This window comes from Diorhabda sublineata, chromosome 6 (genome assembly GCF_026230105.1).
Source record: "Diorhabda sublineata isolate icDioSubl1.1 chromosome 6, icDioSubl1.1, whole genome shotgun sequence".
NCBI classification, from domain to species: Eukaryota; Metazoa; Arthropoda; class Insecta; order Coleoptera; family Chrysomelidae; genus Diorhabda; species Diorhabda sublineata.
The window spans coordinates 35,944,993-35,972,699 of record NC_079479.1 but is presented as its reverse complement, the minus strand read 5'-3'; the positions used below and the strand labels follow the sequence as shown (position 1 = coordinate 35,972,699).

At 30.5% G+C, this 27,707-nt stretch overlaps 2 protein-coding genes across 2 annotated transcripts in view; both read left to right on the top strand.

The window, feature by feature from the left end:
- Positions 1–19,753, top strand: part of LOC130445388 (uncharacterized) — a 31,164-nt gene extending 11,411 nt beyond the window's left edge. Inside the window, exons 2-11 of the mRNA XM_056780982.1 lie at positions 2,118–2,480; positions 2,543–2,682; positions 2,739–2,950; positions 11,951–12,407; positions 12,597–12,734; positions 12,901–13,161; positions 13,220–13,417; positions 13,473–13,850; positions 17,196–17,566; positions 17,638–19,753. Coding sequence (XP_056636960.1) covers positions 2,118–2,480; positions 2,543–2,682; positions 2,739–2,950; positions 11,951–12,407; positions 12,597–12,734; positions 12,901–13,161; positions 13,220–13,417; positions 13,473–13,850; positions 17,196–17,566; positions 17,638–17,861 — 2,742 coding nt within the window. The 3' untranslated portion in view covers positions 17,862–19,753. The remainder of the gene's footprint in view (positions 1–2,117; positions 2,481–2,542; positions 2,683–2,738; positions 2,951–11,950; positions 12,408–12,596; positions 12,735–12,900; positions 13,162–13,219; positions 13,418–13,472; positions 13,851–17,195; positions 17,567–17,637) is intronic.
- Positions 19,754–20,606: 853 nt separating this feature from the next.
- Positions 20,607–27,582, top strand: LOC130445389 (nose resistant to fluoxetine protein 6-like). The gene is made up of 13 exons (XM_056780983.1): positions 20,607–21,105; positions 21,651–21,829; positions 22,147–22,361; positions 22,419–22,495; positions 22,891–23,084; positions 23,311–23,477; positions 23,825–23,990; positions 24,045–24,241; positions 24,405–24,531; positions 26,446–26,632; positions 26,695–26,837; positions 27,003–27,116; positions 27,174–27,582. Exons 1-12 carry the CDS (start codon positions 20,835–20,837, stop codon positions 27,111–27,113), a joined length of 2,034 nt encoding a protein of 677 aa, XP_056636961.1. The 5' UTR covers positions 20,607–20,834; the 3' UTR covers positions 27,114–27,116; positions 27,174–27,582.
- The last annotated feature ends 125 nt before the right edge of the window (positions 27,583–27,707 follow it).

The following is a 27,707-nucleotide window of genomic DNA, read 5'->3' as shown; positions in this document are numbered from 1 at the left end:
AAAGTTTTTTCTTTCTATTTGAAGTAATTTTTAATTTTCTATATCCTATCAACCCTTAAAAACCACCCTTTTATCAATATTATAAGTAAATCAACTCTTGGTATTCTCAATTGTACTTAAAGGCAACTTAGAGTCAACAAAAAATCCGCGCGCTAAAATTTGAAAGTTTTTCGTATTTTATAATTCACAAAAAAAACTTCAAATTTTTATTTTTTATGTAACTCCATTAATTTTGAAGATATCACATCCTACAAAAAACCATTTTAAAGGTAATTTTCAGGGCTACAAGTCTATGTATGTTAGAAGGGCTTGAGACTTTCCGCATTTTATTAATAAAGGGTCAAAGGGTTGTGGATCAGCAATTTTAGCACTATATTGATAAATTAATTTGGTTATAACTCCGTCAATTTTTGTGCTAAAAAAAAAATAAAAAAAGAAAAATAATCTACATAAAAAATGCTTTAATTTGACTGGTTATTTATTTTTGTATCTTTTATAGTTATAGAGAAAAAATGGGGAGAAAAAAAATTTTTGGAAAAATTTATAAAAAATATTATTTAAAGCTGATTTTTTTCAAAATTATGCGTTTGTAATCAGCCAAATTTTCAGATGTCGTGAATAACATCCAAATAAAGTATTTGGTACAAGGAAAAAATTTATTTTTGATTTTCAATGAAATGGCATTAGTTTTAATACAATTTTTTTTTAACTTTAACTATTTTACATCATATCTCGTTAAAATTTTAGTCGAAACGACTTTTATCATTAGTCATTCGAAAGGTCTTTTTAAGCTCTTCAAAAAGTGTTTAATAACTTTTTTTCGAAAAATGCACCCTTTTCCAGTTATTTGAGGTTAAATACTCAATTACGTAAAACAAAATTTATTAAAATATCTATAACTCGCTTTAGGTAAAACATTAAATATTCAAAATATAGTTTAATTTCTTCGTTTTTTTATAAGCTTCATTTTTGTTCATAACAATTTTTTCGATAAAACGCACCATTACAAAGTTATACGTAAAAAACTATTAAAAAAATCAGTTTTTTCAACGAAACTTTTCAATTGCGAATAACTCAAAAACTATTAATCCGACAAAAAAATTTCATACAACATTTTTTACTTTAAATACACTAATATTTCGATTTCCGGGGTTATTTTTGGTAAAAAATTTTCCACCCCCGAAAAGGGGTGGCATCCCCCCCCGGAGGGGGTTACACGCTTCGGCACCGTGTAGATCTCGTTTTTTTGTATACACACCTATCATCTGTGAAAATTTCAAATAAATCGGCGCCGCGTTAAAGAAACTACGAGATAAAGTGACGGATGGCTCTACGCTCTATGCTCAAACATCTCAAATCGCGATTATATTTTGACAGGTGATGCCCGCCGTCGAATTAGAACAAAGTACCAGGCGTAAAAACGATAAGATACAACGCGTTGCTTGTAAAATAAATTTTTTAATTAAATCGGAACTTTTTGACCTACCTGTATATTTATATTTTTTAAAAATGATGTTTTTCGTTAATTTTCTACGTTTTTACACGATTTTTTACGATTTTTTATATTATTTAACGTTTTTTTATAATTTTAGTGATTCATTATTCTTTTTGTCCAATATCGAGATGTCTGTCCTATATAAACAATATTAGAATCGTCAGGAACGTCGTAAATTTTGTTTCTTCGGCGTTTTTTGTCCATTAAATGTTTAAATAAAGTCCTTTATGTGATATTAAACTATAATAATGATTAGTTTGAGTCTAGTTTTTGTTCGAAGTGACTTTTGAGTTATCGCACGCTTTTGATAAACAAACAGCGACGTACCATTGTTCCACGTTGCTCTAACGCTCTAATTTTCCGTAAAAAACCAATAAAATTCGCGCGAGCTTAGATTCGGCTCGCGGCGAATCGATTCGAGCTCGTTTCGAACGATTATTTAGTTATACAGTACGGATCAAGGATAAATCTTTTCGACGGCCGATCGTCCATTAAATTTCGAACGTACGCGACCGGAACTGAAGCCCGAACGCGCCTTTAATCTACAGTGCGTCCCATAACGAACGGTTAACGCGCAGCGTCGATGTTTTCGGACGACAATTAATCGGATGATTTGTTTCAGATGAATTTCAATCAGTTGCGATGGATTTGCATCGTATCGTTGATGAAATTCGCGTCCGGCCAATCGAATTACGCGGATCAAGCGAACAACGTCGCCTACCGAGGAGAAGGCCTCCCCGAAGAAGGCATCCTCGATGGTAAAGTTACCAAATTGGACGATCTGAGTCCGGTGATATTTCTGAATAGAACGAAAGCCGCGCTAAATTGCGCCGCCGGAACCATGCAGATAGAATTGAAATTCGGCGACAAATTTTATGGGATCGCTTACGCGCAATTCGACAGGAATTCGGCGTGCAGAGTGTTCGGCAAAGGCGATTTGAGCTACAAGTTGGAGCTGCCTCTCAAAGGATGCGGCACCAAACAGGTAAATAAAATGAAATACTGGGGGTTATTAGCGGGAGATTTTCGAACGTTTTGATTGGTTAGGGTCCCCAAAGGGTGTTTACCAACAATGTAGTGGTTCGCTTCCATCCTGGCTTCGAAATCGACGGGGACGAAATCATCACCATAGTTTGTAGGTATCCTCCGCCGATTACGCCTGTGCCCGCGCCGCTACCACAAATCGTGTAAGTTTTTACTACCTGTTGAAGGAATCGATTGAATTATTGTTGATTTTTTTCAGACCCGAAGCTCCGGTCAGCGCCCTGCCGGCGCCGCTGAAGGGATTCCAAATATTGTTGATCATCTGCGGGATTCTGTTCTTGTCTTTGATGCTGTTAGGTTTGGGTTGTTCTTATTATTGTTTGAGAAGGCAGCCGTTAACCGTCATAAGACAACCTTTTTCCACGCTAGGAAGCGGTTCGGAAATCACCAAAATATCGAGGAGTTCGTTAGGTGAGTGGTTTCGAAATTGGACTGTGAGTCCCCGTTTAGATTGTCTAGATTCTGAAAATGCGATTTTAGATTTAGAAAACGATTTTCGAGTACTGTTTTATGAATATTTTTTCGAAAAATTTTCGAAAAACGCCCGTAGAACTGGTCGCAAAGTTCAAAAATGTGTTTAAAGAAAAAGACGAATATTCGATTTTTTTTATTTTTTTTTTATAAACTGTGACTTGGTGAAGAGCGTAGAAAAGCGCAAAAATTCCACCTAATGGCAACCGACTTTTTCTTTGAACTCTGGTTTTAGTTTTTGGTGGAAAAGTACGGGGTGTCCCACGACGAGTTATAACTATCTTTATAAGTGGGAAAATACTTATGGTAGAATCATGAAAATTTCTATATTTAGGTTTCCGGATACGATCTTTTTAATTAAAATATTTTCAAAGATGGCCGACTTCCGGTTATACCGGAAGTCGACTGTAACTTTATTATTTTAAATGGAACACCCTGTATATTAATACATTTTTGAATTTTACATAAAATTTTAGTATACTTACGTCTAAAAACTTTTTTCGAAAAATACATACTTTTTGAGTTATTGAGTTTTTTGTAAAAAATTTAACCGTTGCAGACCCTTACAAATTATTTTTTTACGATAACACCCTTAAAGATATAAAAATGTTTTCTATTCGGTTGCTTTAAGAAAGGCCAGACGTATTTGAATCTATATTAAAAAATTTCTAATTTTATACAGGGTGTGTATAAAAAGTGTTCAAAGTTTAACTTAATAAATATCAAATTTCTTCATTTTTTTAAATAGAACCACCCGGTTTTTTCTATTTTAATACATTCAGAGGTTAAAAATAAGACAAATTCATGTATACTGTCCTATACCTAAATCTTATCGTTATCCAGATATTAAATGTTTTCTGTAAATTTCTAAAGATGCAAATGCAGGTCAATAACTGATTTATTTCGATTAACTTTTGCTTCAAATGAACCGTATAGATTCGAATTGTTGACAATTCTTTTTACAATATGCAATAATAATAGAAAATACCGGATGGTTCTATTTAAAAAAATAAAAAAAAAATGATATTTATGGAGTTAAATTTTGAACACTTTTTATACACACCCTGTATAAAATGAGGAATTTCCAACATAGATACTAATACGTGTGACCTTGCTAAAAACAACCGGATAGAAACCATTTTGATATCTTTAAGGGTGTTCTCGTAAAAAAATAATTTATAAGGGTCTGCAACGGTAAAATTTTTTACAAAAACATTAATAACTCAAAAATTGTGCGTTTTTCGAAAAAAGTTTTTAGGCAAAAGTTTACTAAAATTTAACGCAGATTTGAAAAATGTATTAATATACAGGGTGTTCCATTTAAAATAACAAAGTTACAGTCGACTTCCGGTTATACCGGAAGTCCGCCATTTTTGAAAATATTTTAGTTAAAAAGATCGTATCCGAAAACCTAATTATAGAAATTTTCATGATTCTACTTTAAGTATTTTGCTATATATACAGATAGTTTTAACTCGTCGTGGGACACACCCTGTATACTAAAACTATTCCACCAACATACGACGATGCAAAATTAAAATTGAGAAACAAATTTTTTAGATTTTCGGTTTCAATTTTGATTTTAGTAAAAAATTATTCGAAAAATAACAAAATTATTCCACCAAAAGATATCTAGAAAAATAAAACTCGACGAAATTGTTTTTAAAATCCGATTTTAGTTTCGATTTTGGTGGAAAAGTAAAGGGAAATATATACCGAAACTATTCCACCAACATACGACGATGCAAAATTAAAATTAAGAAACAAATTTTTTAGATTTTCGGTTTCAATTTTGTTTTAGTAAAAAATTACTCGAAAAATAACAAAATTATTCCACCAAAAGATATCTAGAAAAATAAAACTCGACGAAATTGTTTTTAAAATCCGATTTTAGTTTCGATTTTGGTGGAAAAGTAAAGGGAAATATATACCGAAACTATTCCACCAACATACGACGATGCAAAATTAAAATTGAGAAACAAATTTTTTAGATTTTCGGTTTCAATTTTGATTTTAGTAAAAAATTACTCGAAAAATAACAAAATTATTCCACCAAAAGATATCTAGAAAAATAAAACTCGACGAAATTGTTTTTAAAATCCGATTTTAGTTTCGATTTTGGTGGAAAAGTAAAGGGAAATATATACCGAAACTATTCCACCAACATACGACGATGCAAAATTAAAATTAAGAAACAAATTTTTTAGATTTTCGGTTTCAATTTTGTTTTAGTAAAAAATTACTCGAAAAATAACAAAATTATTCCACCAAAAGATATCTAGAAAAATAAAACTCGACGAAATTGTTTTTAAAATCCGATTTTAGTTTCGATTTTGGTGGAAAAGTAAAGGGAAATATATACCGAAACTATTCCACCAACATACGACGATGCAAAATTAAAATTAAGAAACAAATTTTTTAGATTTTCGGTTTCAATTTTGTTTTAGTAAAAAATTACTCGAAAAATAACAAAATTATTCCACCAAAAGATATCTAGAAAAATAAAACTCGACGAAATTGTTTTTAAAATCCGATTTTAGTTTCGATTTTGGTGGAAAAGTAAAGGGAAATATATACCGAAACTATTCCACCAACATACGACGATGCAAAATTAAAATTGAGAAACAAATTTTTTAGATTTTCGGTTTCAATTTTGATTTTAGTAAAAAATTATTCGAAAAATAACAAAATTATTCCACCAAAAGATATCTAGAAAAATAAAACTCGACGAAATTGTTTTTAAAATCCGATTTTAGTTTCGATTTTGGTGGAAAAGTAAAGGGAAATATATACCGAAACTATTCCACCAACATACGACGATGCAAAATTAAAATTAAGAAACAAATTTTTTAGATTTTCGGTTTCAATTTTGTTTTAGTAAAAAATTACTCGAAAAATAACAAAATTATTCCACCAAAAGATATCTAGAAAAATAAAACTCGACGAAATTGTTTTTAAAATCCGATTTTAGTTTCGATTTTGGTGGAAAAGTAAAGGGAAATATATACCGAAACTATTCCACCAACATACGACGATGCAAAATTAAAATTAAGAAACAAATTTTTTAGATTTTCGGTTTCAATTTTGTTTTAGTAAAAAATTACTCGAAAAATAACAAAATTATTCCACCAAAAGATATCTAGAAAAATAAAACTCGACGAAATTGTTTTTAAAATCCGATTTTAGTTTCGATTTTGGTGGAAAAGTAAAGGGAAATATATACCGAAACTATTCCACCAACATACGACGATGCAAAATTAAAATTGAGAAACAAATTTTTTAGATTTTCGGTTTCAATTTTGATTTTAGTAAAAAATTACTCGAAAAATAACAAAATTATTCCACCAAAAGATATCTAGAAAAATAAAACTCGACGAAATTGTTTTTAAAATCCGATTTTAGTTTCGATTTTGGTGGAAAAGTAAAGGGAAATATATACCGAAACTATTCCACCAACATACGACGATGCAAAATTAAAATTAAGAAACAAATTTTTTAGATTTTCGGTTTCAATTTTGTTTTAGTAAAAAATTACTCGAAAAATAACAAAATTATTCCACCAAAAGATATCTAGAAAAATAAAACTCGACGAAATTGTTTTTAAAATCCGATTTTAGTTTCGATTTTGGTGGAAAAGTAAAGGGAAATATATACCGAAACTATTCCACCAACATACGACGATGCAAAATTAAAATTGAGAAACAAATTTTTTAGATTTTCGGTTTCAATTTTGATTTTAGTAAAAAATTATTCGAAAAATAACAAAATTATTCCACCAAAAGATATCTAGAAAAATAAAACTCGACGAAATTGTTTTTAAAATCCGATTTTAGTTTCGATTTTGGTGGAAAAGTAAAGGGAAATATATACCGAAACTATTCCACCAACATACGACGATGCAAAATTAAAATTAAGAAACAAATTTTTTAGATTTTCGGTTTCAATTTTGTTTTAGTAAAAAATTACTCGAAAAATAACAAAATTATTCCACCAAAAGATATCTAGAAAAATAAAACTCGACGAAATTGTTTTTAAAATCCGATTTTAGTTTCGATTTTGGTGGAAAAGTAAAGGGAAATATATACCGAAACTATTCCACCAACATACGACGATGCAAAATTAAAATTAAGAAACAAATTTTTTAGATTTTCGGTTTCAATTTTGTTTTAGTAAAAAATTACTCGAAAAATAACAAAATTATTCCACCAAAAGATATCTAGAAAAATAAAACTCGACGAAATTGTTTTTAAAATCCGATTTTAGTTTCGATTTTGGTGGAAAAGTAAAGGGAAATATATACCGAAACTATTCCACCAACATACGACGATGCAAAATTAAAATTAAGAAACAAATTTTTTAGATTTTCGGTTTCAATTTTGTTTTAGTAAAAAATTACTCGAAAAATAACAAAATTATTCCACCAAAAGATATCTAGAAAAATAAAACTCGACGAAATTGTTTTTAAAATCCGATTTTAGTTTCGATTTTGGTGGAAAAGTAAAGGGAAATATATACCGAAACTATTCCACCAACATACGACGATGCAAAATTAAAATTGAGAAACAAATTTTTTAGATTTTCGGTTTCAATTTTGATTTTAGTAAAAAATTATTCGAAAAATAACAAAATTATTCCACCAAAAGATATCTAGAAAAATAAAACTCGACGAAATTGTTTTTAAAATCCGATTTTAGTTTCGATTTTGGTGGAAAAGTAAAGGGAAATATATACCGAAACTATTCCACCAACATACGACGATGCAAAATTAAAATTAAGAAACAAATTTTTTAGATTTTCGGTTTCAATTTTGTTTTAGTAAAAAATTACTCGAAAAATAACAAAATTATTCCACCAAAAGATATCTAGAAAAATAAAACTCGACGAAATTGTTTTTAAAATCCGATTTTAGTTTCGATTTTGGTGGAAAAGTAAAGGGAAATATATACCGAAACTATTCCACCAACATACGACGATGCAAAATTAAAATTAAGAAACAAATTTTTTAGATTTTCGGTTTCAATTTTGTTTTAGTAAAAAATTACTCGAAAAATAACAAAATTATTCCACCAAAAGATATCTAGAAAAATAAAACTCGACGAAATTGTTTTTAAAATCCGATTTTAGTTTCGATTTTGGTGGAAAAGTAAAGGGAAATATATACCGAAACTATTCCACCAACATACGACGATGCAAAATTAAAATTGAGAAACAAATTTTTTAGATTTTCGGTTTCAATTTTGATTTTAGTAAAAAATTACTCGAAAAATAACAAAATTATTCCACCAAAAGATATCTAGAAAAATAAAACTCGACGAAATTGTTTTTAAAATCCGATTTTAGTTTCGATTTTGGTGGAAAAGTAAAGGGAAATATATACCGAAACTATTCCACCAACATACGACGATGCAAAATTAAAATTAAGAAACAAATTTTTTAGATTTTCGGTTTCAATTTTGTTTTAGTAAAAAATTACTCGAAAAATAACAAAATTATTCCACCAAAAGATATCTAGAAAAATAAAACTCGACGAAATTGTTTTTAAAATCCGATTTTAGTTTCGATTTTGGTGGAAAAGTAAAGGGAAATATATACCGAAACTATTCCACCAACATACGACGATGCAAAATTAAAATTAAGAAACAAATTTTTTAGATTTTCGGTTTCAATTTTGTTTTAGTAAAAAATTACTCGAAAAATAACAAAATTATTCCACCAAAAGATATCTAGAAAAATAAAACTCGACGAAATTGTTTTTAAAATCCGATTTTAGTTTCGATTTTGGTGGAAAAGTAAAGGGAAATATATACCGAAACTATTCCACCAACATACGACGATGCAAAATTAAAATTGAGAAACAAATTTTTTAGATTTTCGGTTTCAATTTTGATTTTAGTAAAAAATTATTCGAAAAATAACAAAATTATTCCACCAAAAGATATCTAGAAAAATAAAACTCGACGAAATTGTTTTTAAAATCCGATTTTAGTTTCGATTTTGGTGGAAAAGTAAAGGGAAATATATACCGAAACTATTCCACCAACATACGACGATGCAAAATTAAAATTAAGAAACAAATTTTTTAGATTTTCGGTTTCAATTTTGATTTTAGTAAAAAATTACTCGAAAAATAACAAAATTATTCCACCAAAAGATATCTAGAAAAATAAAACTCGACGAAATTGTTTTTAAAATCCGATTTTAGTTTCGATTTTGGTGGAAAAGTAAAGGGAAATATATACCGAAACTATTCCACCAACATACGACGATGCAAAATTAAAATTAAGAAACAAATTTTTTAGATTTTCGGTTTCAATTTTGTTTTAGTAAAAAATTACTCGAAAAATAACAAAATTATTCCACCAAAAGATATCTAGAAAAATAAAACTCGACGAAATTGTTTTTAAAATCCGATTTTAGTTTCGATTTTGGTGGAAAAGTAAAGGGAAATATATACCGAAACTATTCCACCAACATACGACGATGCAAAATTAAAATTGAGAAACAAATTTTTTAGATTTTCGGTTTCAATTTTGATTTTAGTAAAAAATTATTCGAAAAATAACAAAATTATTCCACCAAAAGATATCTAGAAAAATAAAACTCGACGAAATTGTTTTTAAAATCCGATTTTAGTTTCGATTTTGGTGGAAAAGTAAAGGGAAATATATACCGAAACTATTCCACCAACATACGACGATGCAAAATTAAAATTAAGAAACAAATTTTTTAGATTTTCGGTTTCAATTTTGTTTTAGTAAAAAATTACTCGAAAAATAACAAAATTATTCCACCAAAAGATATCTAGAAAAATAAAACTCGACGAAATTGTTTTTAAAATCCGATTTTAGTTTCGATTTTGGTGGAAAAGTAAAGGGAAATATATACCGAAACTATTCCACCAACATACGACGATGCAAAATTAAAATTGAGAAACAAATTTTTTAGATTTTCGGTTTCAATTTTGATTTTAGTAAAAAATTACTCGAAAAATAACAAAATTATTCCACCAAAAGATATCTAGAAAAATAAAACTCGACGAAATTGTTTTTAAAATCCGATTTTAGTTTCGATTTTGGTGGAAAAGTAAAGGGAAATATATACCGAAACTATTCCACCAACATACGACGATGCAAAATTAAAATTAAGAAACAAATTTTTTAGATTTTCGGTTTCAATTTTGTTTTAGTAAAAAATTACTCGAAAAATAACAAAATTATTCCACCAAAAGATATCTAGAAAAATGAAACTCGAGAAAATTGTTTTTAAAATCCGATTTTAGTTTCGATTTTGGTGGAAAAGTAATGGGAAATATATACCGAAACTATTCCACCAACATACGACGATGCAAAATTAAAATTGAGAAACAAATTTTTTAGATTTTCGGTTTCAATTTTGTTTTAGTAAAAAATTACTCGAAAAATAACAAAATTATTCCACCAAAAGATATCTAGAAAAATAAAACTCGACGAAATTGTTTTTAAAATCCGATTTTAGTTTCGATTTTGGTGGAAAAGTAAAGGGAAATATATACCGAAACTATTCCACCAACATACGACGATGCAAAATTAAAATTGAGAAACAAATTTTTTAGATTTTCGGTTTCAATTTTGATTTTAGTAAAAAATTATTCGAAAAATAACAAAATTATTCCACCAAAAGATATCTAGAAAAATAAAACTCGACGAAATTGTTTTTAAAATCCGATTTTAGTTTCGATTTTGGTGGAAAAGTAAAGGGAAATATATACCGAAACTATTCCACCAACATACGACGATGCAAAATTAAAATTAAGAAACAAATTTTTTAGATTTTCGGTTTCAATTTTGATTTTAGTAAAAAATTACTCGAAAAATAACAAAATTATTCCACCAAAAGATATCTAGAAAAATAAAACTCGACGAAATTGTTTTTAAAATCCGATTTTAGTTTCGATTTTGGTGGAAAAGTAAAGGGAAATATATACCGAAACTATTCCACCAACATACGACGATGCAAAATTAAAATTAAGAAACAAATTTTTTAGATTTTCGGTTTCAATTTTGATTTTAGTAAAAAATTACTCGAAAAATAACAAAATTATTCCACCAAAAGATATCTAGAAAAATGAAACTCGACGAAATTGTTTTTAAAATCCGATTTTATTTTCGATTTTGGTGGAAAAGTAAAGGGAAATATATACCGAAACTATTCCACCAACATACGACGATGCAAAATTAAAATTAAGAAACAAATTTTTTAGATTTTCGGTTTCAATTTTGATTTTAGTAAAAAATTACTCGAAAAATAACAAAATTATTCCACCAAAAGATATCTAAAAAAATGAAACTCGACGAAATTGTTTTTAAAATCCGATTTTATTTTCGATTTTGGTGGAAAAGTAAAGGGAAATATATACCGAAACTATTCCACCAACATACGACGATGCAAAATTAAAATTAAGAAACAAATTTTTTAGATTTTCGGTTTCAATTTTGATTTTAGTAAAAAATTATTCGAAAAATAACAAAATTATTCCACCAAAAGATATCTAGAAAAATAAAACTCGACGAAATTGTTTTTAAAATCCGATTTTAGTTTCGATTTTGGTGGAAAAGTAAAGGGAAATATATACCGAAACTATTCCACCAACATACGACGATGCAAAATTAAAATTAAGAAACAAATTTTTTAGATTTTCGGTTTCAATTTTGATTTTAGTAAAAAATTACTCGAAAAATAACAAAATTATTCCACCAAAAGATATCTAAAAAAATGAAACTCGACGAAATTGTTTTTAAAATCCGATTTTATTTTCGATTTTGGTGGAAAAGTAAAGGGAAATATATACCGAAACTATTCCACCAAAAAACCATTACGAAAAAATGAAAATGAACGAGTTTGATAATTCGTTAAATAAAAACGTTGTAATCAAACATTTATCGATACGAATTCATATTATAGGAAGTCTACCGATGGTGGAAGGTTTAAAAATACCCAGAGCGAATGTCCTACCCTACACGGCGGCCGGTAGCAGCGCCGGAAGCGAAGGTCACCTAATGAGCGACAACTTACCATCAGATTACCCATCCGAATCCCATTCAGAAATCGACGTCGATACAGGCTCACTTCCGGTATCATCCGCCGGAAGTTACGAAAACCAAGCTTACATTCAAGATAACAGCAGCGTCTACAGCGAAGGTTACGGCCATACCGTCGAACACCAAATTCAAAACGCCGTCGCCGCACCGGGGACGGTTTCCAGGCTACCGATCGCCGTTAAAGAAGAACCCAAATTCGACATCCAAGTCAAGGTTAAGAAAACACCCCCACCGCCTCCCAGCATCTCACTATCGGATACGGAAAGCACCAGAACCGATAAAAACCTTTCCACCATTTTGGAACAACAAGAAAGTATAAGGTATTCATTTTGAATCGGACTAAAAATGGTGGTTTTTTGTGTAAATACGTTTTTAATAAAAAAAAAATTCAGTCGGCGAAATATAAAAAAAATTTTGGTGGAATATTTAGAGAGCGTATAGACCGATTCTATTCCACCAAAATTTGGTAATTAAAAAAATTAATATCTAATTAACGAAATAATTTTTAGATCATTGGATTCGCCATCTGTTTACGAACGACACCAATTCACTTACGCTCCCGAACTACATCCACCTCCAAAACACGCACAACCGGCTCCCACTTACAACAAAATACTTAGGAGGCAAATGGAAATGCAAGAAGAACGGTTAGTAGGTTTTCCAAAAACCCCTTTACCAAAAAAATGTCTTCTACGACAGTTAATTGACAACTGACAACTTCCGAAATACGGCAACGCCGCGATACGATTACGTCAAATCTGACATTGACATAACGAAATTCGACATTTTTTACGGTTGTAATTTTATTCGTAGATACGTAGCGCCGACGCCGCCGCCGCCGCCGCCGATCGTCCCCAAAAGAGAATACGTCCAAGACGTCACCGATTCGCTGGAACCGCCGATCGCGGTCGTCCACAAACCGGAAATAACCTCCCATATAGTCGACGACGTATTCCTAAAAACCATCACCGAAAAAAAGACCGTAGAAGACATCGAAAGACACAAACGTTTCGTCACCGAATACCATACCAGACCCAAGCCGATGGAAAACCAAAAATGGGACGTCACCATAAGGTAAACATCGAAAAAAAATAAAAAAATCGATTCGAATACGAAATTCGTTTTTTGTTAGGAATTATCCCGTAGACGTGCCGGAGCCCCCCGAATGGGAAAACTTCTCCGACATATCGTCGGCTTCCGGTATGACGCTCACCCCAAAAATGGAGAGAGCCGCCATGAGTCTACCGCCCAAAAATCTAATAGTCGACGACAAACTCCCTCTGAACGCGCCCGAAATCGTCGCCAACTTGGAGCAATCCTCCGCCCCGAGGTAATATAACCTAAAATTCCCCGAATATGAAATCGGTAACCCAGTTGGTTTCCAGGTACATTTCGACGACGGAAACCGACGAAAATTACTTATCCGCGTTCGACATAGCTCCGGAAAATCCCCGAGTGCCCAATTGGAATATACTGATCAGGGTGTTTCGGCCGACGGACAGTGAAGAAGGGCCGGTGATAGATAGCGCGGAAACTTTCAATTCGCAATTAACCGCCGCCGATAAAATGAAGTGGAGACAAATAATATCGACGGAATCGACTCTGCGTACTCTGTTGACCGAATGCGTCGTTAGGGAGGATTTCGAAAGGATCAGAAACGATTCCAGATATTCTAGTCTGTTCGAACCTCCGAAATGGGATATAATCATTCGTATTTTGGCGCCGGCGGATAAACAACCCAAGAATAGGAAGTGGGATAATAGGTATGTAGTTTTTGGTACTTCGAGCCGGGTTTAGTCCGGCTCGAAGGACCAGAATGTGTAACTGAAAGTTTGTATTTCTATTAAGCAAACGAACGGTTTATAAAACACGCGATATATTTCAAATTTCGTTCAATTTGAACGATAATGGGAAGTATACGTGAATTTGCCTTATTTTTCACCCCCGAAAGTATTAAAATAGAAAAAACCGGGTGGTTCTATTTAAAAAAATAGAAAAAAATTGATTTTTATGACTTTAAACTTTGAACACTTTTTATACACGCCCTGTATGTAATTAGAAACTTTTCAATATAGATTCAAATACATCTGATCTTGCTAAATACACCCGAATAGAAATCATTTTTATATCCTTAAGGGTATTTTCGTAAAAAAATCATTTATAGGGGTCTGCAACGGTCAAATTTTTTATAAAAAACTCAATAACTCAAAAAGTATGTATTTTTCTGAAAAAGTTTTTAGATAAAATTTTACTGAAATTTTACGTAGATTTCAAAAATGTTTTAATATACAGGGTGTTCCATTTAAAAAATTGATATTTATGACTTTAAACTTTGAACACTTTTTATACACACCCTGTATGTAATTAGAAACTTTTCAATATAGATTCAAATACATCTGATCTTGCTAAATACACCCGAATAGAAATCATTTTTATATCCTTAAGGGTATTTTCGTAAAAAAATCATTTATAGGGGTCTGCAACGGTCAAATTTTTTATAAAAAACTCAATAACTCAAAAAGTATGTATTTTTCTGAAAAAATTTTTAGATAAAATTTTACTGAAATTTTACGTAGATTTCAAAAATGTTTTAATATACAGGGTGTTCCATTTAAAAAATTGATATTTATGACTTTAAACTTTGAACACTTTTTATACACACCCTGTATATAATTAGAAATTTTTCAATATAGATTCAAATACGTCTAACCTTGCTAAAAGCAACCGAATAGAAATCATTTTTATATCCTTAAGGGTATTTTCGTAAAAAAATAATTTATAAGGGTCTGCATCGGTTAAGTTTTTTATAAAAAACTCAATAACTCAAAAAGTATGTATTTTTCTGAAAAAGTTTTTAGACAAAAGTATATTAAAATTTTACGTAGATTTCAAAAATATTTTAATATACAGGGTGTTCCATTTAAAAAATTGATATTTGACTTTAAACTTTTAACACTTTTTATACACACCCTGTATATAATTAGAAATTTTTCAATATAGATTCAAATACGTCTGATCTTGCTAAATACACCCGAATAGAAATCATTTTTATATCCTTAAGGGTATTTTCGTAAAAAAATCATTTATAGGGGTCTGCAACGGTCAAATTTTTTACAAAAAACTCAATAACTCAAAAAGTATGTATTTTTCTGAAAAAGTTTTTAGATAAAATTTTACTGAAATTTTACGTAGATTTCAAAAATGTTTTAATATACAGGATGTTCCATTTAAAAAATTGATATTTATGACTTTAAACTTTGAACACTTTTTATACACACCCTGTATAAAATTAGAAATTTTTCAATATAGATTCAAATACGTCTAACCTTGCTAAAAGCAACCGAATAGAAATCATTTTCATATCCTTAAGGGTATTTTCGTAAAAAAATCATTTATAGGGGTCTGCAACGGTCAAATTTTTTATAAAAAACTCAATAACTCAAAAAGTATGTATTTTTCTGAAAAAGTTTTTAGATAAAATTTTACTGAAATTTTACGTATATTTCAAAAATGTTTTAATATACAGGGTGTTCCATTTAAAAAATTGATATTTATGACTTTAAACTTTGAACACTTTTTATACACACCCTGTATATAATTAGAAATTTTTCAATATAGATTCAAATACGTCTGATCTTCTTAAATACACCCGAATAGAAATCATTTTCATATCCTAAAGGGTATTTTCGTAAAAAAATAATTTATAAGGGTCTGCATCGGTTAAGTTTTTTATAAAAAACTCAATAACTCAAAAAGTATGTATTTTTCGAAAAAAGTTTTTTAGACAAAACTGTAATAAAATTTTCCGTAGATTTCAAAAATGTATTAATATACAGAGTGTTTCATATAAAAAAATTTAAAAAATTGATATTTATGTCTTTAAACTTTGAACACTTTTTATACACACCCTGTATATAATTAGAAATTTTTCAATATAGATTCGAATACGGCTGATCTTGCTAAATACATCCGAATAGAAATCATTTTCATATCCTTAAGGGTATTTTCGTAAAAAAATAATTTATAAGGGTCTGCAACGGTTAAATTTTTTATAAAAAACTCAATAACTCAAAAAATACGTATTTTTCTGAAAAAGTTTTTAGACAAAAGTGTACTAAAATTTTACTTAGATTTCAAAAATGTTTTAATATACAGGGTGTTTCATTTAAAAAAACAAAGTTCCAGCCGATTTCCGGTACAACCGGAAGTCGGCCATCTTTGAAAATATTTTAGTTGAAAAGATCGTATCCGAAAACCTAATTATAGAAATTTTCATGATTGTATCATAAGTATTTTGCCATATACAGAGAGTTTTAACTCGTCGTGTCAGATATACCCTTCACATTTCGATTCCAACGTGACGTCACATTGTACGATAAAGATCGCGTACATTTTTTACTATAATTACGCTCTGTATACTATTTTCATAGTTTCCATCCTGTATTAAGAGACGTTATTTTGACAAAAACAGGTTAATAAACAAATTGATTTTTTTAATATATTTGTTTACAAAGATAATAACAATCTATAAGTATTATTTACGAATTGTTGTTTACAAAGACATTGCACCGAGTTTTGACCTTTTTATCATTTTTTTTTTGTCCAGATCATGGTATATTTTCTTCTCTTTTATTTTCTTATCATCATTTTAACGATACTAAATTACACTGCCCAATATCCGAGACTCTCCACGGACAATAGGACTGTCTACTCAACCAAATCTGTCAAACTGTCATCTGACGTCACAAATTACAAGGAATTTTCTTTTTTCCTATTTTTTTTTGGTACGGCTTCAACCCGAGCTTCATCGATGTCGAAATTCGATTTCCGACAACTCTAAGCAGGCCGGCAATAGTCTATTACGATTTAAAAACCAAAAAACTATTTAAATCATACGTTGACGCCGATACGGAATAAAACACCGAACCACAATCCCGCTAAAACGGAAGCTTTCACAAGATGGCAACTCTGACGTAATTATGACGTCACAAAAGTCAATTGTGTAGGGCGGGCGGAAGTAGACTATGCTATTACCTGTGGAGAATCCTCGCCCGAATATAACCTAACTAATTCTCATGATTATTACAAACATTTAAATTAATTTATAGGAGTCGACGTAGCAGTTTACCCACCCTGTACGAATACGATTCGGACGGAGGTAGCTCCGTCCGAACTTTAACGAGAGAACCTCTCGTCTTGCCGCAAAGATCGAGGAAAAATTCTCGATCTAGTTACAGGAGCGAGGCCGATCTCAGATCAATGTCGGAGATGACGGTAGATTTCGGACGAACCGACAACATATCGGAAACGTCCAGTTATTACCCGGACAAAAGGTATTACGAAGATTCCGAGACCGGTCACACTTCTCTAGCTAGATCGTTGAGTCAACCGAGTTTAGCGAGATCGGCTAGCGAATTTACCGAACGATGGATAGCACCTTCTAGATACGACACCGCAAGCGAGTTCACTTCGCCCGAAGGTAACGCAAATACAAATTCAATAAAAATTCATTTTAACCGTTTAAATAAATGTTTTTATTTTTTTTTAAAGGTACCCCGAAGTCTCAACGCAGCTCTAGATTCAATCCGCAACGATTAGGCGAACATAGAACCGTCTGGCAGACAAACCAATCGAGTAGTAGTTCCGGACCGCGGGGTATAACTCAAGTTGTATCACAAGAGTATCGAACTCAAGCTACGAGTAGTTTCGTAGGTCGTGGAAGTCCGCCGAAAGATTGGTTCGCGGATAACGACAGCGAATCAAGTTACAAATAATAAATAGACTCGGTATATTAATAAGATATTATTAAGGTTTGTATTATAACATATAAAGTATAATACGCTCATAATTAATTGTTAACTGCCGTTAAACTTGCTGTTTCAATTAAAATTAATTTGTAAATTAAGCTCTACCCTACGAGATCGTTACCAAACGATTTAGAAACCAAATTGTTTTTATGCGCATCATGATGTAAACACTACTTCCGATGATTAACTGCGCAGTCGCCATATTGGCTGTCACCAGCTGACCGATTCATAATTATTTACGTTCAATGTATAAAATAGTTATGTAAATTAAAACGTATTCGTGCACAAATAAAAATACGAATTGTAAAAATATTAGTTTCTATAGATCTCCTATATTAAATTACTTAACGAATGGAAAAAAGTTTATGTGGAGAAATACAACTTAACCTCCAACACGGTGAGTGTTTACAAGTTTATTCTGTATTTTTTTAGTGGTTGATTTAACATTGATCAAATATTTATTGTTTGATTAACGAGAATATATCATTTTAAAAAAAGTATCACATTCGTTGCTTAACGTTTCGTTCATAACAATCTTAAAACGAAAAGATTCAAATTCCCGCATCGAATTGATTGGCCTGAAGAATAATATGGCCGACAGCGGGAAAAGCCTCTCATTGGCTGTGGCTATAAGAACACACCTTGTAGTCTTTACATCATGATTTGCATCTTCAAACTTGGCAACGACCTTGTGAAATGTCAAATTAAATTTCATCTGTTTAAAAATCGTTCGTTGACTTCTAGGCCAGTCAATGATAGTAAAAAAAAAAGTGTAAATTACGTAATTATCTCATCTGTATGAAAATTTGATAGTTCTCAAAATTTACTTTGTACTAAGGGCCGGTTTTTGTCTGTTGTGACATTCAGTGTTGCCATATATCATTAAAAACAAACAGTTAATGTCTTTGCTTGTCCTACCACGTCGTTATTTGAGATAATACTTGATAGTCCAGGCGCTGTAGTAAAAATTTTACTAAAACCTTATATTTAAATCAATAGCAATGATTTTTGGTTAACAAGTAGTTTTTAAGGAAAAAAATTGATTTGCATGCAAAGTGCCGTGAAAAATGGGGAAAACCACCGGTAAAAACTGGTATTTCGTCGAAATTTTGATACAATGTATAGAAACAAGTATTTAGAACGTGAAAATTTCTAACAAAAAAAGTCACTCATATATTTTTCACGTTGTACAAGTTTGTTTATTGAAATTTTCAACCCCTTCCACGTTATTGACGAAATAATTTCCAAAAATTCAAAAACTGTTGGTACAACACCAAAAATAATTTTTATGGATTTCACTTCCTGGACTATTTTTTTTTCCTTTAAAAAATAATATTAGTAACTGTAGCTGTGATACGAATTGATCGTATTTTCAAATCTAAGATATTTACCCGGTTTTCCACTTTCCGTGCGGAAACTGTAGAATCGGGTTTTAAAATTTCAAACGGATTTCAATAAGAAACTAATAAAAATTATTAATATCGTCGGATTAAATCGCCAACCACCAAAAATAATTGAATAAAAGCAGTTCAAGTGAATTGACACGAAGTGAGGTTAGTTTTAAACAAAATGGCGGCCTGGAACCGCCAAAATCTTTACGATTCGTTCAGACTTTATATCGAAATCCAACGATATTAATTTCTTGTTAATCCGTTTTTTAAAAACCGATATTGACATCGATTTCGTGTTTAATATCGGTTATTATAATAATATGCTCAATATGAGGTGATGGTTGGGATTTTAATTTTCATTTAACGCGAACTTAACATACTCATCAAGGTGCTATTCAATTTCTATATATACACAAACAATTATGTAAGCTTTTATAACGAATAAATAATTTTCTATGAATCAAACTAGTTTCATTAACTATTCTATAGGGTAAATCAACAACAACGTTTTTACAAGGTGTCGATGATGTTTACACGTAATTAATCAGATTTTTTGTGGTAACAAATGAAAGATGGATCTATAATTTGACTCCTGGTTCAAAACGATCAAAATATGAGTGGACTACAATCGATAAATCACTCCCGAAGCGTCCAAAGACAAAACAGTCACTTGGGGATGTTAAAACAATCACAACTCGATGGTTAAATCCAACAATTTGCTTTCTCATCCACAGTATAGACCAGATTTGGCCACCAGAGACAACTGATATCAAAACAATGCTCGTCGGTAAGAAATTTAGGCAAATGAAAAAGCAATTGTTGAAACCGATAGTTATTTTAAGACAAAAGACAATTTTTTCTACAAGCAAGGCATTGAGAAGCCTTGGAATGATTGTATAGGTCTTAAAGGAGATTACATTGATGAATAAAAACGATTTTTTGGAAAAAAATTTGTTATAATACGATTTATCGAGTGATTTGTTATGACACCCCCATGAAATACGGATTCTTTATAACTTTAACGTTCCCTTATTCATAAAAATAAACGATGGAGGTTTGTCATTCAAAACTGTCGTCTGTTACAACTCTCAACGATTTCTCAACATATTTGCTGCTGAATAAGTAGAAGAAAAACTTTGAAAATCGTTTTTTTAAAGACGTTATCCAAATATTTCACTAAATCAAAGACTAAAACAACAAAAAATACTCGAATTGTTAGTGTCAAATCGTATTTTGACCTCAAATTTCGATCTGTCAATCAAAAATTATAAAAAAATGAATTTCAAAACAATTACAAAAAAATTGTTTCGAATAAATTGTGTAGAGTAGTGTTGTCTTGTAGATATGAATTATTTTATTGCATGCAACTCGTTTTCTTAAAATAACGAAACGAGATAATTAAATTCAGACATACACATTTCAATAAATAGTAATTTATTCGTTGTGTAGAATTTCCCAAGTTTCAATTCTAATATTATTGTATAATAAATGTATTAACAATTTTAATTAAACTTGGATTATTGCTAATAAAAAATACGTCACGAAATTGATGTTATTTCGAGAAATCGTAAATATGTACGAATATAATAATCACTCGACAATAAACAACAAAAAGATGAAGATCAGTTGGAAATTGTTTGTGTTTTGCGGGGTGATATCGACTGTTATTTCCGATTATACTTTCATTCCACCTTTTAATATATCGAGTGGTACTTCGATACATAGTATCGCGTTATCAAGAGAATGTCTAAAAGACTTTACGCTATATTTGGAAACTTTGAATGACACTAAAAGCGATGGGGATAATTGGGCATTACAAAGTAAGTACTTACTCATATTTTTTAACAATCGGAAATTTATTTTGTTAGTTAACCCTTAAAAGAAATAAAAAATATTAAAATAAACACCAAAAAGCGAAGAAAATGATTCGTGTGAAGGCATCCGTTGATTTTAACCTCGAATATTTTTTTACCAAATAAACTTTTGCGAAAAAATGTTAATACATACTTCGCGTGAACTTAAAACTTAAAATAAAAATAAGTTATTAATATCAAAAACAACTTTTGATTAAAAAATAAACGATATATAACGTATCACTAAAAAAAAGAAACAAATAGAAACGTCAATTAAAATTAGGAAACAAATCTATGCGTTACTAAAAAAAGGAAACAAATCCACTAAAATTGAAAGAAGCGTGTAATGTTGGTTGTCTACATTTAAATATAACGATATCAAATTTTATGTAGTTTAATTCAAATGTGGCTGTACAATCTTGAATGAAACGTTAAAAAACTACGAAACATTTTACCAAATATTTTTTTGTCCTAAACGTCCCATTTTTAGTATTATTTTCTGTACATTACAGTGTTTGATGCCACCGCTAAATTTCCATCCGGTCTGCTTTCGTATAATTTCGCAGAATTAGGAAATTTTCAACAATGTATAAATATCAAATTTAAGAATATTTCCGGTAAATATTGTCTGGGAAATGCAGTAGTTAACCGTAGCGCCATCTATGAAACTTCAAATTATTCCCAACGGCATGTAAGTATGACTATTCTCATAATTACAGATACCTTTAATTTTAGTTTACTATTTACTTCAACTTTAACCCACAAATATTAACCTGAAGATGTTAAATTTAATTAGGATATGTTTTTTCAATTGATTAATGTCAAAGATAAATCGATATCTCGAATGATTTCGAAAAAATAGAATACAATTTTCATAGATTTTCCACCATAGATATTATAAATTTATATAGTGCTACTATTAACCAACAGAGGGCGTTGACGATGTTTTCTCATAAAACTATATAATTATATCAATTTCAATATTTTAATTATTAAAATGACTTTCAGGTATACTTGAAAAACCTAATGATGAAAGTAGCTGAAGGTCATATTTTTGCCGGTAACCTCAAGTGGGGAATCTGTTTACCTGATAGTTGTACCGAAAATGACGCTCTACAGTTAATGCGTATGACAGATACTCTAAATATGTCAATATCATCAGTAATATGTCAAACTAAATACGATCCTTATGTCAATTTTAATGTTAGCGAAATATATGGAACGTAAGTCCCATAAAAAAATGTCCAATGCCAATATATCCCTCACTATTTTTGTTTCAGAACAATTTTCAGTACTATTTTATTGATAATTATAATTTCTACATTGTTAGATACAACAAAAAAATCAAAAGAAAAAGGTGAGATCATTATATAGGGTTGTTGAATAGAAATAAAAAGATATCTGATGATAATGATAGGCAACCACTATTACACAATACATGTATTTAACACTGATTATAGGCAACTCAAACTACATACGTCTCGTGAGCACAATATTGATGAATATCAATTTTTGATCGATAATTTTGATTAAGAGATTAACGATACATATTTATTAGGATGCAATTTGATTCCGAGGTAATTTGGAAAGAACGACAGACGAAAATCTAAACGTCACTAAAAGAAGGAAACAAATCGACGCGGCACTAAAAAAAGGAAACAAATTCGCTAAAATTGGAATAAATGTAATCTTGGTTGTCTACATTTGAATTTAACGAAAATATCAAATATTTAATATACACAATTTTTTCAGGAATGGTTTATAAGACAATTAAAGCGTTTTCTTTACTCAATAATTTCAAACTTTTATTCACTATACCAAAACGTAATTCGATGCTTTCTTGTCTTGACGGTATAAGAGTTATTAGTATGATTTGGATCGTGACGTTACACGTATATTTAGGATATTTGGGAGGACCGTTAGTAAATTCCAAAGATTTCGTCAACGTAAGTCGTAAGATTTATTTTAATTAAAATTTTATAAAAAGTATTGGATTCGATAGATTGATTAAACAAATCGACACCAGAGGGAGTTAAATACTAAATTTTAAAAGAAAATGTTATAAACGTTTAATAGATGGCGCTACTCTATCTCTTGATTGGAATTAATGATTGAAATTTTAGTTTAGTACATTTAATTACCTATTATTTTGCACATTTAAGTAATTTGTAGTTTACAGATTCGTGGCCTAGTATGTTTATATATAATGGAGGACTAGCTTGCGATACGTTTTTATTAATCGGAGGTATCTTAGTAACTTATGTGTTTTTCAAAAAAAATCAACAACATAATATGACTTTTACCAAGATTCTAAAACATTATCTTCACAGATATATACGGTGAGTTGAAATGACGTCATCAAAATTGACGTTTATTATATAGCCAGTATAATATCACATTTAAACAACGTTGCCAGACGTTAAACGAAAATAACGGATGATTTATACACTCAGAAAAATATTTTGTTGTTGAAAAATTGTAAGATGTGATATACGGGGTGTATTAGACAGATTAGTGTTCATATACAGGGTCATAAAAAAGACGTTATTAGAATATGGTATACAGGGTCGTGATTGTTGAATTAAATTAAATAAGCATCGTACCGGTTAATATACGAGGTGTATCTAATAAATTTACATATTCTAATGATTATTTTTCAACGGTTTTTACGTATATATGTTTTTAGTTTGACACCATCGGTGGTGGGGGTGGTTTTACTGCATATAACTGTAGTTAAATATTTAGGCTCCGGACCTAATTGGACTTTAATGGTGGATCTAGCGGGGCGATGTCAAAAATCTTGGTGGTCCACAATATTATACATCCAAAATATTGTGAATGTCGATAAAATGGTGAGAACAATTTTCGATTTATATAATTTACGGATTGAGGTGTTTTGTTTTTAGTGCGCCGATCAAACTTGGTATTTAAACGTCGATATGCAGTTGTATTTAATGTCTCCATTGATATTTTGGTCGTTGAAAAAATCTCCTAGACTAGGAATCGCTTTTTTATTATTATCGGCATTTCTTTCGATGTTTTTATCATTCACAAGGGCTTATTCGTATGAAATGTCGGCTATAACGAATACTCATTATTTGAGGTAACAATCTCGTTATTAAAATTCACAAAATTAGATACTAGATTAATTTTTGTACTCTCGGGCTTGAATAACGAATTTTCTGGTGATATATTTATCAAAAATAAAGAAAAAACGATACCACGACTGAATATTTTTACGTAATTATACAAAAATATACTTTTAGGGGTGACCTTGATGTATACATGAATCAGTATTATTTTAAAACGGAAACGAGAGCTACTCCCTGGTTACTGGGAGCTATTTTAGGTTATGTTCTATCAAGAACGGATAAAATAATTAAATTAAGAAAGGTAAGTTTCATTTTTCAAATGCTTGACACAAATTACTTCGAATTATTAGTTTATACAATTTCCAATGTACGTCTCAGTCCGGTTCTGTCCTCTGCTGTTTTATATTTTTTATCTCCTTCTATCTCGACGATTCTTTCCATATGATTACTTCCGATACGAGGTTAAAAAATGAATTTCATAAGGGAAATCTCAGCTTCAAACCCCGTTTTCTTTGAAAACTTTTCTAAATTATAAATTCTCTAAATGTAAATTATTTTTTTCCATACCGGCAACGCTGTCGGTCGTGTCTTTGTTCGAATAACGATAAAGTCACATTCTGAGACAGAGTTTTTTTACGTCGTTTCTGCGTATTTCAACGACGATTTCCTAATTCGTCGCTACCAAATCGTTCAATCGTGTTCTAGTTTACATGAAACAACTAATAAAAATACGAAATGAATTTCATAAGGGAAATATCAGCTTCAAAACCCCGTTTTCTTTGAAAACTTTTCTAAATTATAAATTCTCTAAATCTAAATTATTTTTTTCCATACCGGCAACGCTGTCGGTCGTGTCTTTGTCATAACAACACGTGCTCGTCGAATACATCGAATAAATATAAAGTCACATTCTAATAAAGAGTTTTTTTACGTCGTTTCTGCGTATTTCAACGACGATTTCCGAATTCGTCGCTACCAAATCGTTCAATCGTGTTCTAGTTTACATGAAACAACTAATAAAAATACGAAATGAATTTCATAAGGGAAATCTCAGCTTCAAAACCCCGTTTTCTTTGAAAACTTTTCTAAATTATAAATTCTCTAAATCTAAATTATTTTTTTGCATACCGGCAACGCTGTCGGTCGTGTCTTTGTTCGAATAACGATAAAGTCACATTCTGAGACAGAGTTTTTTACGTCGTTTCTACGTATTTCAACGACGATTTCCGAATTCGTCGCTACCAAATCGTTCAATCGTGTTCTAGTTTACATGAAACAACTAATAAAAATACGAAATGAATTTCATAAGGGAAATCTCAGCTTCAAAACCCCGTTTTCTTTGAAAACTTTTCTAAATTATAAATTCTCTAAATCTAAATTATTTTTTTGCATACCGGCAACGCTGTCGGTCGTGTCTTTGTTCGAATAACGATAAAGTCACATTCTGAGACAGAGTTTTTTACGTCGTTTCTACGTATTTCAACGACGATTTCCGAATTCGTCGCTACCAAATCGTTCAATCGTGTTCTAGTTTACATGAAACAACTAATAAGAATACGAAATGAATTTCATAAGGGAAATATCAGCTTCAAAACCCCGTTTTCTTTGAAAACTTTTCTAAATTATAAATTCTCTAAATCTAAATTATTTTTTTCCATACCGGCAACGCTGTCGGTCGTGTCTTTGTTCGAATAACGATAAAGTCACATTCTGAGACAGAGTTTTTTTACGTCGTTTCTGCGTATTTCAACGACGATTTCCTAATTCGTCGCTACCAAATCGTTCAATCGTGTTCTAGTTTACATGAAACAACTAATAAAAATACGAAATGAATTTCATAAGGGAAATATCAGCTTCAAAACCCCGTTTTCTTTGAAAACTTTTCTAAATTATAAATTCTCTAAATCTAAATTATTTTTTTCCATACCGGCAACGCTGTCGGTCGTGTCTTTGTCATAACAACACGTGCTCGTCGAATACATCGAATAAATATAAAGTCACATTCTAAGAAAGAGTTTTTTTACGTCGTTTCTGCGTATTTCAACAACGTTTTCCGAATTCGTCGCTACCAAATCGATCGATCGTGTTTTAGTTTACATGAAACAACTAACGAAAATACGGAAATTTCAATTGAATAAGGATTTGAAAGTATTTTTATTTATATATTATTATATATGTTTACTGTATATAACCGAAAGCGATTTATATATTTCAGATACATTTAATATGTCTTTGGGTACTAAATTTAACAATTATAGTAACTTGTATACTATCCGGTCATAGTACTTTGAGATCGAGCGATTACCGGAGACTCGAAAATTCATTAGCTATAGCGTTAGTTAGGCCATTTTTCGCGACGTCCGTCGGATGGATTATTTGGGCTTGCGCCACGGAACACGGAGGTAATTACGTCATTACCTCGCAGCGAATATTCTCGATATTAACGCAATTTTATTTATTGCAGGTATAATTAACAAATTTCTGTCGCTTTCGATATTTCAATTTTTGAACAAATTCATCTTTAGCGTATATTTGTTGCACGTGACGATTCTCAAAATAATATTTCTTTCGGTAAAAACACCGATGTATTTCGGAATATTCAACATGGTAAGTTGAATCTATATTTTTATTCATCTTATTAGATTGATTTTCTTTAACGGTAGTATCTGAAGACGGTAAGTTGGTTATCGAAACGTGTTTTAGTCAGTAATTAGGGCTTGTGACTAATTCCAGGTAATTTTGAGACGCTCTGGATACTTGTTTATATTTTAGGTTTACGATGTTTGTGGAATTTTGATGATTATGTTTTGGGTATCGATATTATGGATATTGGTATTCGAAAGCCCGTTGATTGAAATTGAAAAAATGATATTTTCAAAATAAATCGTAAGTTTGCATTTAGTTTTATTAAAAACATGAAATGACTAATTTTTTTCGTTTCAGATAATCAACAATATCTCGAAAATCCTCACTAAATTACATATATGAGTCACGTGACTCATTACGTCTAAATTTCTAAACAAATTTTGACATTATTTTGACATTTGACATCGAATAAAAAAATATTTATGGAAATTTTTGTTTTTGTATGATCAAATTTAAGTAGTCGAGTGTTTTTATTATAGTCATAATCTCAATATATCGAATCTTCTTACTTAACACCTCCGAAAAACATTTTTGTTCGGTTAATAATTAAAATCTGGTATAATGCACTTATAGTGGGCCGTAAAGCCGGTCCTGTCCGCATTTAACTTATTGAATGCTAAAAAATAGGAAAATACGGTCGATACTTTTGTAAAGAACCTCGTATATATGACACGTCAAGTCAAAGCAACACTAAAATTAAATCAAATTTACCCGAATCATTTTTTTTTACGATTTATTTAAGTTTTCTTTCCAGATCAAGTATTTCCAAACATAAACATAAATATATTTTACGTAAATCCATTATTTGAGCTGTTACGGCCCAAAATATCT